The sequence below is a fragment of the Salmo salar genome, chromosome ssa08 (genome assembly GCF_905237065.1).
Source record: "Salmo salar chromosome ssa08, Ssal_v3.1, whole genome shotgun sequence".
NCBI classification, from domain to species: Eukaryota; Metazoa; Chordata; class Actinopteri; order Salmoniformes; family Salmonidae; genus Salmo; species Salmo salar.
The window spans coordinates 4,390,541-4,404,084 of NC_059449.1; the positions used below are offsets into that span (position 1 = coordinate 4,390,541).

The window sequence follows — 13,544 nt, forward strand, 5'->3', positions numbered from 1 at the left end:
CACAGAGAGAGAGAGAGATGACGAGAGAGAGATAGAGAGGGAGAAAGAAAGACAGAGGGAGCGAGAGAGAGAGGACGGCAGAGACAGAAACCGAGAGAGAAAGTGAGAGAGAGGTGAAAAGATTGAGAAAGAGAGAGAGAGAGAGAGAGCAGTGAGAGTGGTTCTAGGTATCTTCCCGGGCTCAACGTTCTCATCTGCTCCCTGTCCTAATTGTGGCGCATGGAGAATGAGATTTCTGAGTCACAGTCTTAGCCAGTTGTGTGTGTGAGCTCGGGGAACAGGGGAGAGAGGGAAAGGAAGAGGGGGAGAGGGTCCATATAGACGGATGCGGAGAGAGGGAGAGGCTAAGAATGAAATATTTAGGGAAACATGTAACAGCATTGATGACGGGGGGAAAGGGGCAGGGGAGAGAAAGAGAGATGGAGCCAGGCAGGTGATTTTTTTTATGACACCATATGCTGTTTTGGACAGGATGTACCTGGGGGTGTCGATCGAAAAGAGGAGATGAGAAAGAAGGGGAAAAAGAGTGAAGGATGAGATGAAGCGAGGTAGGGAGGAATGAGGAAGAGAGAGACGGGGAGAGATTTGAGGAAGAAAGAGAGATAGAGAAAGGTTTAGAGAGAGAGAGAGAGAAGGATGGGGGGGGGGGGAGAGAGAGAGAGAGAGAGAGAGAGAGAGAGAGAGAGAGAGAGAGACAGAAGGATGGAGAGAGATAGGTAATTAGCTCCGGAGCACCAGAATGCCCCGGGGAGTCAGGATTTAGGCTCGCGCTTGAGCGGCTTGAGAGTATCCAGTTCTCCTCTCTCTTGGTGTGTTTGTGCACGTGTGTGTGTGTGTGTGTGTGTGTGTGCGTGCGTGCGTGCTTGCTTGCATGTGTGCGTGTGCATGTGTGTCCGTGTGTGTGTGTGTTTGTGTGTGTGTATGTGTGTGGGCACTGGGGGGATTCAAGACTGAGTAAGTGAGGAAGCGTGCCTGGTCTCGGCATCAAAACAAGAAACAGCCGTTGTGTAACCAAGAAAATAAATGAAATATGTAAAACAGCAGCACGTCCTGGAGGCAGCATATAATGGAAAATAGTAGCTAGAGCTGGCTAATGTAATAACCCTGCCTTCTCAATCATTCATGAAGGGGAAGTTAGCGTGGCATTATCGGACGCTAACGCTGGGCCTTTCTTCTTAGATTTTTCATGCTAATTGTGTTAGCGCGGGATAATTGACAGGTGTGGTGTGTTAGCGTTAGCGCAGTGCTTGTTTGCAGGTCTGGCCGGTAGTGGTGCTAGCGACAGGCTAGGGGAGACAGACAGACAGGTGACGCGGGGAAGCCTCACGTCCTCCTGTTCTCCTCTATAAAGTAGGTGAGCAGATGTCTACCATTTCCTGGGGGAAGGAGATAAATTAAGTTTCCTCTCTCTCTCGCTCTCTCTGTCTCTCTCTGTCCTTTGCTGTATCATCTCACTCTATCTATCACTTCCTCTCTTCATCCTACCCTCTCTGTGTGTCTCTCTCCCTTCCTAATTATTTCCCTCATATCTCTCTATCATCTCAACTCCCTGTTACTCCACCCCAATTGCCCTCTCCCTCTCCAACTTATTGCCTCACCTCTCTCTCTCTCTTATCTCTTCCCACCTGGCACTTTCTCAGTCCCCCATTTCTTTCCCCTATGCTCCCACACCCACTATTTTCTATACTTTTCATTTCTCTCTCATCTCTCCCTCTTTCAACAAATCCTTTCCCTCCCCCTTTTTGAACCTCCCTTCTCCCTTTCCATCTCTCATCCCTCTCTCCTTCTCACTTTCGTCCCCTGCAGGCGAACAAGCTCCGCACCAAAACACTGAAGAACACTCTGAACCCGGTGTGGAGCGAGACGCTGATGTACCACGGCATCACCGCTATCGACATGACCACCAAAACCCTCAGGTACTGAACTACAGAGATCTACAACTCCTATGTGTATGTTATACTGGCATATTTTATAAAACAACTTGCCAACGGTTCCCAGAGGGCCATCTGGCCAATTAATTATCCAGCGGACTGCCACACACACTGGCCAACTGTTCCATTAGCAGTCGTCGCGATAACCCACTCAGGTGTTGGCTCCCGTTCAGAGTCTCAGCCCCCTCATTCCTCAAGTGCTCTTGATACAGAGCGCTGAAGTGATGTAGGTCGAGCGCGGCAACTTTGTGCGTCTGTGTTTGTTTGTGTGTTTGGCGCCGTCATGATAATGCAGCAATGTAAAACCCATGCCTCAGGGATATACACAGACATAGGCACACACACACGCACAAACACACACACACACACACACACACACACACACACACACACACACACACACACACACACACACACAATGCCTTCAGAAAGTATTCACACCCCTTGACTTTTTCCACTGTTTGTTGCGTTACAAAGTGGAATTAAAATGGATTTAAATGTCATTTTTTTGGCAACAATCTACACAAAATACTCTGTCAAAGTGGAAGAAAATTTCAAACATTTGTTAAAAAAATATATGAAATAAAAGCACTATTAAATCTGGATTACATAAGTATTCAACCCCCTGAGTCAATACATGTTAGAATCACCTTTGGCAGTGATTAAAGCAGTGAGTCTTTCTAGGTAAGCCTCTAAGAGCTTTGCCAACATGGATTGAACAATGTTTGCACATTAGTTTTTTTTTTATTCTTCAAGCTCTGTCAAGATGGTTGTTGATCCTTGCTAGACAGTCATTTTCAAGTCTTGCAGTCAACACTGTAACTTGGCCACTCAGGAACATTCAATGTCGTCTTGGTAAGCAACTCAAGTGTATATTTGGCCTTGTGTTCAAGGTTAATGTCCTGCTGAAAGGTGCATTTGTCTCTCAGTGTCTGGTGGAAAGCAGACTGAACCAGGTTTTCCTCTAGGATTTTGCCTGTGCTTAGCTCTATTCCATTTATTTTTATCACAAAAAAGTCCTCAGTCCTTGCCAATGACCAGCATACCCATAACATGATGCAGCCACCACCATGCTTGAAAATATGCAGAGTGGTACTCAGTGATGTATTGCGTTGGAATTTACCCAAACTTAACTCCATATTCAGGACATAAAGTTAATTTCTTTGCCATATTTTTTGCAGTTTTACTTCAGTGCCTTATTGCAAACACGATGCATGTTTTGGAATATTTTTATTCTGTACAGGCTTCCTTCTTTTCACTCTGTCATTTAGGTAAGTATTGTGGATTAACTACAATGTTGTTGATCCATCCTCAGTTTTCTCTTATCACAGCCATTAAACTCTGTAACTGTTTTAAAGTCACCATTGGTCTCATGTTGAAATCCTTGGGCCGTTTCCTTCCTTTCTGGCAACTGAGTTAGGAAGGACGCCTGTATCTTTGCAGTGACTGGGTGTATTGATACACCATCCAAAGTGTAATTAATAACTTCACCATGCTCAAAGGGATATTCAGCGTCTGCTTTAAAAAAATTACCCATCTACCAATAGATGCCCTTCTTTGCGAAGCATTGGAAAACCTCCCTGGTCTTTGTGGTTGAATCTGTGTTTGAAATTCACTGCTTGACTGACCTTACAGATAATTGTATGTGTGGAGTACAGAAAGGAAGTAGTCATTCAAAAATCATGTTAAACACTATTATTGCACACAGAGTGAGTCCATTAAATGTATTATGTGATTTGTGAAGCAAATTTATACTCCTGAACTTATTTAGGTTTGCCATAACAAAGTGGTTGATCACTTATTGACTCAAGACATTTCAACTTTTTATTTAGAATTCATTTGTAAAAAATGTCTAAAAACATAATTCCACTTTGACATTACAGGATATTGTGTGTAGGCCATTGACACACAATTTCCATTTAATCCATTTTAACACAGCAAGTTGTAGAAAAAGTCAAGGGATGTGAATACTTTCTGAAAGCACTGCACGCACACTTCTCACCCCTTATTCTAATGCATCCGGCCTGCAGTGTGCGCTGGACAGATATCCTCTGCCATGCAGTCAAGGGCAGACACAGGGCAGAGAAGCCATGTAGCGCCCCACAGACACACAGACACACACACACACACACACACACACACACACACACACACACACACACACACACACACACACACACACACACACACACACACACACACACACACACACACACACACACACACACACACACACACACACACACACACACTCCATCTCTTTGTAGATAAGGATTCAGGAAAGACCCTGAATGCCCGGGGAACCCACCAGACCTCCAGCCAAGGATACAGCTTCCAGACACAGGCCAGCACAGAAGCTAGGGAGAGTCGGGAAAGGGAGGACAGAACGGAAGATAGAGAGGGAGGGGTGCCAAGAAAGAGAGGATAAAATGTGGAAAAGAGGGGGATGCCAAGAAAGAGGGAAGAGAGAGCGGGATGCCAAGAAATAAGGGTATAGATGAGGACAGACAGGGGAAAGGAAAGGAGGAGAGGATAGAAGAGAGAATTGGGGTTCCAAGAAAGAGAGAGAGTTATATAGAAATAGATAGACAGTGGGGGAGTGGATGCAGAGCAAACTTTTAAAGACAGAAAAAATTGAGGGGAGAGAGTAATAACTGGGAATTTGGAATTAGCATAGCATAGGCAGTGGATGTGAATAGGGAATTGTAGCGTAGCCTTGGCAGTGGATGTGAATAGGGAATTGTAGTGTAGCAATATCTGGCTAAATTATTAGAGAACACTTGTAACTACACAATAAATATTTTCTATAACGGTTTGATGCACAGTGGATTTCACAGTTACAGACGTTTCAATTCAGACCTCCATCCAACATGTTCCTATCACTGAGGTCCTACTGTATCTCTCTACACTGAGTATACAAAACATTGCTATTTCCATGCCGTAGACTGACCAGGTGAATCCAGGTGAAAGCTATGGTCCCATATTGATGTTACTTGTTAAATCCACCTCAAATCAGTGTAGATGAAGGGGAGGAGACAGGTTAAAGAAGGATTTTTAAGCCTGGAGACAATTGAGACATGGATTATGTGTGTGTGTCATTCAGAGGGTGAATGGGCAAGACTAAATATTTAAGTGCTGTTGAATGGGGTATGGTAGTAGGTGCCAGACGCACCGGTTTGTGTCAATAACTGGAACGCTGCTGGGTTTTTCACACTCAACAGTTTCCTGTGTGTATCAAGAATGGTCCACCACCCAAAGGACATCCAGCCAACTTGACACAACTGGGGGACGCATTGGAGTCAACATGGGCCAGCATCCCTGTGGAACGCTTTCGACACCTTGTAGAGTCCATGCCTCGACGAAATAAGGTTGTTCTGAGAGCAAAAGGGGGTTATGTGGTCCAACAAACATCCCACCATCATTTAATATAGAATGACACATAAAATGGTTACTGATCCGTTATATAAAAATTGGTCAAATGCATGTTACTGCAACCCTGCGGTATGTCTCACACTGATAAAGATGCAGAGAACACGGTTTGGGTGAAATTGTGTGTGTGTGTGTGTGTGTGTGTGTGTGTGTGTGTGTGTGTGTGTGTGTGTGTGTGTGTGTGTGTGTGTGTGTGTGTGTGTGTGTGTGTGTGTGTGTGTGTGTGTGTGAGAGAGAGAGAGAGAGTAAACACGACTAGCATACCGCAGTTGTCATAGAGACATGAGCCAAACCTTAGGCCATTCTCAGTTCTTGAAACATCTCAAGTGCACTATAGAGGCACAAATGTACTCTCAATTTTGTTTTTCATATTTCTTCAACACAAGATTTGCCAAATGTAGGCTTACTCTACTACTCTCTTCACACTGAGGTTCCGAGCAGAGCTATTGTGCAACACACATGTCTGTCTGTCTGTCTGTCTGTCTGTCTGTCTGTCTGTCTGTCTGTCTGTCTGTCTGTCTGTCTGTCTGTCTGTCTGTCTGTCTGTCTGTCTGTCTGCTGTCAATGAGGACAGACAGACAGACAGACAGACAGACAGACAGACAGACAGACAGACCAGACAGACAGACAGACAGACAGACAGACAGACAGACAGACATGTACAGGACAGAGTATAGCTACAGTTAACTGACAAAATGAAGGAAACACCAACATATGGTGTCTTAATAGTGCGTTGGGGCTCCACGAGCCAGAACAGCTTCAATGCACCTTGCCATAGATTCTATAAGTGTCTGGAACTCTATTTCTATTATTATTATTATTATGGAACCTTTATTTAACTCAGTTAAGAACAAATTCTTATTTACAATGGCGGCCTAACCCGGCCAAACCCTAACCCGGGATGCAACACCATTATTTAATTGTAATTTTTTTATGGTGGTGGAAAATGTTGTCTCAGGTGACGCTCCAGAATCTCCCATAAGTGTTGGGTTGAGATCTGGTCACATGATCATGGCATATGGTTTATATCATTTTCATGCTCATCAAACCATTCAATGACCAGTCCTGCCCTGTGGATGGGGGCATTGTCATCCTATGGAGGCATGGCCATGGTAGCCTAAGCATGCTGGGATGTTTAATTGCTTAATTAACTCAGGAACCACACCTGTGTGGAAGCACCTGCTTTTAATATACTTTGTATCCCTCATTTACTCAAGTGTTTCCATTATTTAGGCAGTTACCTGTAGATCAGTGGGGCTTCTATTTGCAGCTTGGCGCAGCCCAGAGTTTACTGATAGACACTGATCAAAATGAGCGTACTCCTCACTGCTAGCTCTTGAGAGGACATGTATCTTTCTCACTTTCTGCGTGTGTATGTGTGTGTGTGTGGCATGCCTGTCTGTGTGTATCTGTGTGTGTGCCTGTGCGCGTGCGTGTAGGCTGTGTGTGTGCGACATGGACAGGCTCGGTCGTAACGAGTTTATCGGAGAGGTCCGGGTCGCCTTGAAGAAACTGAGCAAGGGCGAGAGCAAAAGATTCAAAATGGGTCTGGAGAGAATCACACAGGTATGTAGTGGATGTGTGCGTTTGTGTGCGTGTGTGCGTGTGTGTGTGTGTGTGTGTGTGTGTGTGTGTGTGTGTGTGTGTGTGCGCGTGCGTGCGTGCGCGTGCGGCGCGCGCGCGTGTATGTGTCAGTTCGTCAATGGGCTCTAATGATTTACAAGATGTGTATTGAAATCAACCTCCCTTCTCCCACTCAGAACAAAGACATGAACAAAGAAACCGTGGAGCAAGGAACACCTGTGGCTGAGGAAGAGGTACGAAGATGACCATCAGTGTCATAAATAGTAGAGATTGTCATATAGAGATAGTAGTGGCCGTAGCAGGAGTAGTAACAGTAGTTGTGCTACTACTAGTACTGTAGTAGTAGTAATAACAGTGGTGCCACGATGATAGCAGTAGTACTAATCCCAGGGTTATTGACAGTCCTGTGACTGATTTCCCAACATGCAATTGAATTAATCTTATTATTTTCATTCATTTTATAACTTATAATCATTTTAATTTGTAGTATGTTTTTAAATGCCTGTTTTGCATGTGTTGGTTTTAATTTGACATACATTATTTAAATCTGACATTTAATTGACATACATTAAGGGCACTATGAATAAAGTTGATTTTAAATTTGTAGTGGTGTCATGGCTAATTGTTTCCCCCCTCCCCCAGCGTGGTCGTATCCTGGTGTCGCTCTGCTACAGCCCAGAAAAGAGCTGTTTACTGGTTGGCATCGTACGCTGTGCCCACCTCGCCGCCATGGACTCCAATGGGTACTCTGACCCCTTCGTCAAGATGTAAGTCTTGAGACACACACACACACAAAGGACGGAATGATAATGTGATGATGGATGGAACGGATGGAGGAACGGATGGAGGAGAGGTTGTTGTTGCTGTCCCTTGTTGTTTCACATTACTTGTTGTTATACATTAGTAGGTCTTGTGGTGTCCTGTTGCTAGATGCCAGTCAGCAGTCATCCCTGTTGTGCCGGCTGGAACATATAGGGCAGCAACAAAGGCTCTCTAGCATTACCGCAAAAGTGGAAGAGACAAGTGGAAGGGGGAGAAAGTAAAGAACTTGTCTGTCGGCCCTGCATTAAAGACCAAAATTGGTTGAAGGAAATTGTGATGAATAAAAAAGTATACCAGTTTCATTCAAGGACCAAAAATGTACAGCTGTGCCACATAGATTGCAACATAGTTGGGAAGAGATTTTTGTTTTACCGTTTCCAAAAAACAGCGGCAGATTCAAAACGTAGAGTTTTTCAATTTAAATGATTATACAAAATTCTTGCAACCAATAGAATGTTGTATACAGTATATATATATTTTATACAGTATGTCACATTGACAGACTCTACCACAACCTTAGTGTATGAGTCATGACACATTAAAACTTTATTTATGCTCCGTACAAATTGACAGGGAGACTGACTGGCATAAATTAATACATGCAACATAAATAAATAATCAACGGCCATTACTCTCTGGAGTCTACACTGTCGCTAGTCAATGTTTCCCAATCTGGCCCTACAATACCCCCTCGACTGCATATTTTCTCTTCCAATTTTGGCAAGATAGCACACCTGATTCAACTAATCAGCTACTCGTTAAAGCCTTTGATTGGTTGAATCGGGGGTGCTGGATGTGCTAGTTCTGGGCTGCAACTAAAATGTGCAGTCGTGAAAGGTTTCCTAGGAGCACATTGGGAATCACTGCGGTGGCATTATGTAAGCTAGCGGATTCATTGTTATTCATATGGCAACCTGTACTGTACATATACTGTCGGCATCATGTCTTGACAGAGCATTCCGGCTGAGCCAGAGTCCCAAATGGCACCATATTTCCTATGGGCCATGGTCAAAAAGGTAGTGCACTAGGGAAATAGGATGCCATTTGGGACGCATTCTCGGCGTAAACGGCTAATCATTATTCATACACTTCACACCTGAATATGAAAATCCCCAACAGTCATTAGATTCAGTTTCTACTCCTACATGGTTTCATAAAAAAAACAAATGTCCTTTTTGCTATTTGCTTGTAGTGTTGATTTTGATGAGATGGTGCTCTAAAAGCATAATCTGTAACTTTCGATTGAAACAGAGTGGTATATATATCTACTTTAGATTTTTACAAAATGTCTTTGCTGCGAGTTGAGAACCAATGAAATCAGATTCCCTCCCGCTCTCAAAGGTTGCGCCATCTTCCCCTTCGTTTGAGGAAAGATTTTAAATTTTAAAAAATTGGCGTGTTAAAAAAAGAGTAACGTTAAAATACCTATCATGTTACACATTTAATAACGACAGAATGCATTTAAATCTTCACCCATAGTAAAAACCTTTGTAGGACTTAATACAAATATTTTAATGATAGGAACGGGGGAAAACACCAAAACACAGCAAAGACGTCATTCACGATAAGTAATAAAATAAAGACAGCACTTCTAAAAGCCTACTTCACACCATAGCCTGCTGAATTTGCAAGATAACTTTTCTTTCATTTAGATTTTGGCACAAATGTAAATGTGGCACTGACTCGCCCATGGATTGATGTTTTGGCGTTGTCTCAATGAAGAGTTTGGCGTTCGACTATTCACGTGCAGTTACAAATCTGCTAGCAGCTAGCTAGCTTCAGTTAGCTGAGTAGATTTAGCTTCCTTCGTAGTATACCCCTCTGATTCATAGTATAGGGCTCTGAGTTCACTTGTTTGTAAACTGGTGAGGAAGGGTGGGACTTGAATGGAAAGACTATACATCCAAGTGTGTAAATCAAAGACGAGATTGGACAACGGACAACGGTACAAATAATAAGAAATGTATAATCAAATGTATTTATAAAGGTATTTTTACATCAGCCGATGTCACAAAGTGCTGTACAGAAACCCAGCCTAAATCCCCAAACTGCAAGCAATGCAGATATAGAAGCACGGTGGCTAGGAAAAACTACATAGAAAGGCAGGAACCTAGGAAGAAACCTAGAGAGGAACCAGGCTCTGAGGGGTGGCCAGTCCTCTTCTGGCTGTGCCGGGTGGAGATTATAACAGTACATGGCCATTAAGGCCAAATTGTTCTTCAAGATGTTCAGGGTCAAATAATAATAATCACAGTAGAGGGTGCAACAGGTCAGTACCTCAGGAGTAAATGTCAGTTGGCTTTTCAAAGCCAAGCATTGAGAGGTAGAGAGGTAGAGAGAGAGAGAGACGCGCATGCATTGGAGTGATATAGATATGTTTAACGCATCACCAACCCATATGAGAGATTGAGCTTCTGGTATCATATCGAATCATACACAATACCTGTGACTGTACAGTATCTCGGAAGTCAGTGGTCTTAAGGATGGAGAGAAGATGTTAGTCGAGAGGAAAATAGGTTTATAAATGACGACGTATATCCTCATTCTCATTGATGACTCCCTCCTCTACACTCCTCCCCCATTCCTATTGAAATGTAGGAAAATAGGTAGGAAGTAGGAACTCAATCTAAAGACCAAAAGATGGAGAGAAGAGGTTAGTCAACGGGGCAAAAAAGAGGTCTATCCCTAACTACATATACTCTCATTCTCATTCATGACTCCCTGAAACTCGTTCTACTCCTCCAACTTCGCCATTGAGATCATTGAGCTGTGAATCGAAGGCTATAATCACACAAAGATACGAAGCAGAGAAGCAGTAAGCAGACCCGTGGGGGGGGAAAAAAGAGCTGTTTTTTCTTCTTTTTTTTCTCCCTTTCCTCGTTTTTCTCCACTTTTTGCTGTTCATTGATTTGTTCCTGTTCTTTGGAGCCAGAGCTGGGTGTCTTATCTGCCTCTATTTTGATGTACGGCGCGATAGAGTCCTGGAGTCAAGAGATTGTCTCTGTTTTTCTATTTTAATCTCTTTTTTTTAATCTGTGACATGCAGTATCTGTTGTTTAGTATGTCAGATCTGCGTTCAAGGAGCTCTCTTATTTTACAGTCACAAATCATACTTTAGGCACTCTCTTATTTGAGAGTTTCTCATATTTTGCTGTCTTTGATGTGCAGTTCAGCATCTGAGTTATGTTCAAGGCACTTTCTTATTTTACAGTCACAAATCCAATTATTTGTCTACGACATCCACACAATGTGATTAAGTAGGCTTCTGTCTGAGTTGCGTTCAAGTCTCTTTTCTCTTAGTTCCTCATCTTTTCTGTCTTTTCTGTCTTTTCAGGAGCGAGGTCTGTATCTGAGCTGCGTTCGACCCTCTCGCTCTCTCTTCTTGTACCGCTCCCTTTTGAATTTTCTTTGCCATACACTGCCTGTTATATAGTAGCCTATGTCTGAGCTGCGTTCGAGACAGTGTCTCTTCTTTCACAGTCTCCAATCTCTTTGAAATTCACCACCTGCTTTTTTAGTTAGTAGCCTATTATGTCTGAGCTGCGTTTGAGACACCGTCTCTCTTCTCGTACAGTGGGGAGTTGTTCTGTGTGTTTGTTTGAAGTGTGTTCAGTCAAGCTAGTCGGTAGAATCAGAAGCAGCGGAGTGTTGCAACTGCGGCTGCTGGTGTATTGCCTCAGAGCGAGGAGTCCTGTTAATCCTGTCTGTGATCTTTTGTTGTTCCTCAAAGAGAGTAACTATTTGCCTGTACTGTTTGTGATGGTGGTTTAAAGACATACACTGTAAGTCTGTAAGGGAAAGACAGTGCTCAAAACTGAGTGGTGGTGCAGCTGAAATGTAAGGTTTACATGAGTGGAAAAAGGCACAGCTCTTGCTCTTCAAGTGATAAAATATGTTTATTTCGGTTAAAAGCATTGACGTTTCATCGTCATAAGACTGGTGAGTCATCATTTTCCCCTCATGGCGGTCTGTAACTTCTACAGTTATAAGTGCTGCCCCTGCACTTGCTTGCAAACTGTGACCCTGACTCCTTGGCTGTATTTGAGAGTATCATTCTAGATCTACTGACTGATCTACAAATTACAGATAGAGTAGTTATTTAGGAGGCAAGGGTGATTTGTAGATCAGTCAGTCTGCTCAGTGAGTCAGTGATCAGCGACTGAGCAGAATTTATGCTCTGAAACACAGCCAAGGTGTGCAGCCCAATTGGCATCCTATTCCCTAAACAGTGCACTACATTTGCCTAGAGCCCTATGGGACGCCCAAATTACGCCCTATTCCCTATTTAGTGCACTACTTTTCACCAGGGCCCATATGGCTCGGGGAAAAGTAGTGCTTTAGGAAATAGAGTGCTATTTGGGATGCGGCCTGTGTGATTCTTACCTGTCAGACTTATTCTCACTGTCTGTAGGAGAGTAACTGCAGTGCGTGTGGATGCCACCATCTCTCTCTCTCACTCTGTCTCAGTGTGTGTGTCGCTGAACCTACTTTTATAGCAGCTAAGATCCGCTATGCCCCTGGCATCCCAGAATGCATTGCTTCGTACACACCTGCACAGCAGTAGTTGGCTGCTGGTCAGGGACTTAGAGTGTGTGTATGCACACGTGCATGTGTGTGGGTGCATCTTTGTCTGTGCGCGTGCATGTGATATCAACACGTATAGATATAGCCTACAGTACACTAAGCTGGAAGTTGATTTGTGTGCTGTCTGCAGTTTCACATACCCCAGCAGAAAACGTGTTAAGAGATTAAATAGGGCTCAGTTTTGGGCTCACATGAACTTACACATTGGCCGCATCCCAAATGGCACTCCATTCCCTGTTTAGTGAACTACTTTTGACCAGGGCCCATAGGGTAAACTTTACAGAGAACAGGGTGCCATTTGGGACACAGCATAACTTATGTCTGGGGGTCTCCAACTCTGGTCCTGGAAAGCTATTGGGTGTGCAAGCTTTTGCTCCAACCCAGCACTAACACCTCTAACATGAGGAAAGAGAACAACAACAGACAGAGCGTGATCAAAATGGTCAATGCATGACATTATTTCAGAGCCGTTTTAGAGGGGAGGGAGACAAAAAATATATATATATGCTAATCATCGATGAGCAAGTCAAAAGCTGGAGCCAAGAGCAAGACAAATGGGTTCCCAGAGTTCCTGAGTCAGACTCTTAATAACCTTCTCATTACAAATGTCCCGGGGCTTTCAACCCGAGCCAAAAAAAGACGGGGCAGAGCTGTGTGAAACAAGGATGTCAGTTTCAAACAATCAACGTTGACTCCAAAACACATTCCTTACCCCAGGATACTTCAACTGTTGACTATCCGGGAGAATGAAGAAAAAGGAGCACTCTGTTGCTGGGTAAATCTGAATGATTTATTGGTGGGAGAACCAACCACCTTTCGGCATGAATTGCATTTGTCAGAGCCTTAAGTAGGAAGAATGTGGAAGGCACCTACATACCCTCGCAGGGGAGGGTCCCACTCATGTCAATCAAGCATGTCAGTAATGTCAATAGTAGCAACCACACAGATTATTTAAACAAGAGTATGATCATCATTGACTGTTTGAAAAAAATAAATGCTGGGCCAGAACAAAAGCCTGCACACCCAGTAGCTCATCCAAGATTTGATGGATGATCTTGGACTAGGAGATTCCTCACTCTTATAATAACCATAGAGATACATTATGTTGTACTTAATTCTATGCCGTTGAACTTCTCATTACAAATGTCCAGGGGGCCTTTTCCTATCCTTTCCGAGATATGATTGGCTCGTATG

At 43.5% G+C, this 13,544-nt stretch overlaps 1 protein-coding gene across 3 annotated transcripts in view; it reads left to right on the forward strand.

Annotated features, from left to right (window-relative positions):
* The window catches only part of LOC106609963 (double C2-like domain-containing protein beta), a 45,709-nt gene that overhangs the window by 19,187 nt on the left and 12,978 nt on the right, over positions 1-13,544 (forward strand). For all 3 annotated transcript variants that reach the window (XR_006770767.1, XM_014209034.2, XM_014209035.2), the window contains exons 5-8: positions 1,807-1,916; positions 6,800-6,926; positions 7,121-7,177; positions 7,587-7,711. Coding sequence is in view for 2 of the 3 variants with exons in the window: in XM_014209034.2 (XP_014064509.1) it covers positions 1,807-1,916; positions 6,800-6,926; positions 7,121-7,177; positions 7,587-7,711 (419 nt within the window). In the remaining variant the exon portion in view is untranslated. The remainder of the gene's footprint in view (positions 1-1,806; positions 1,917-6,799; positions 6,927-7,120; positions 7,178-7,586; positions 7,712-13,544) is intronic.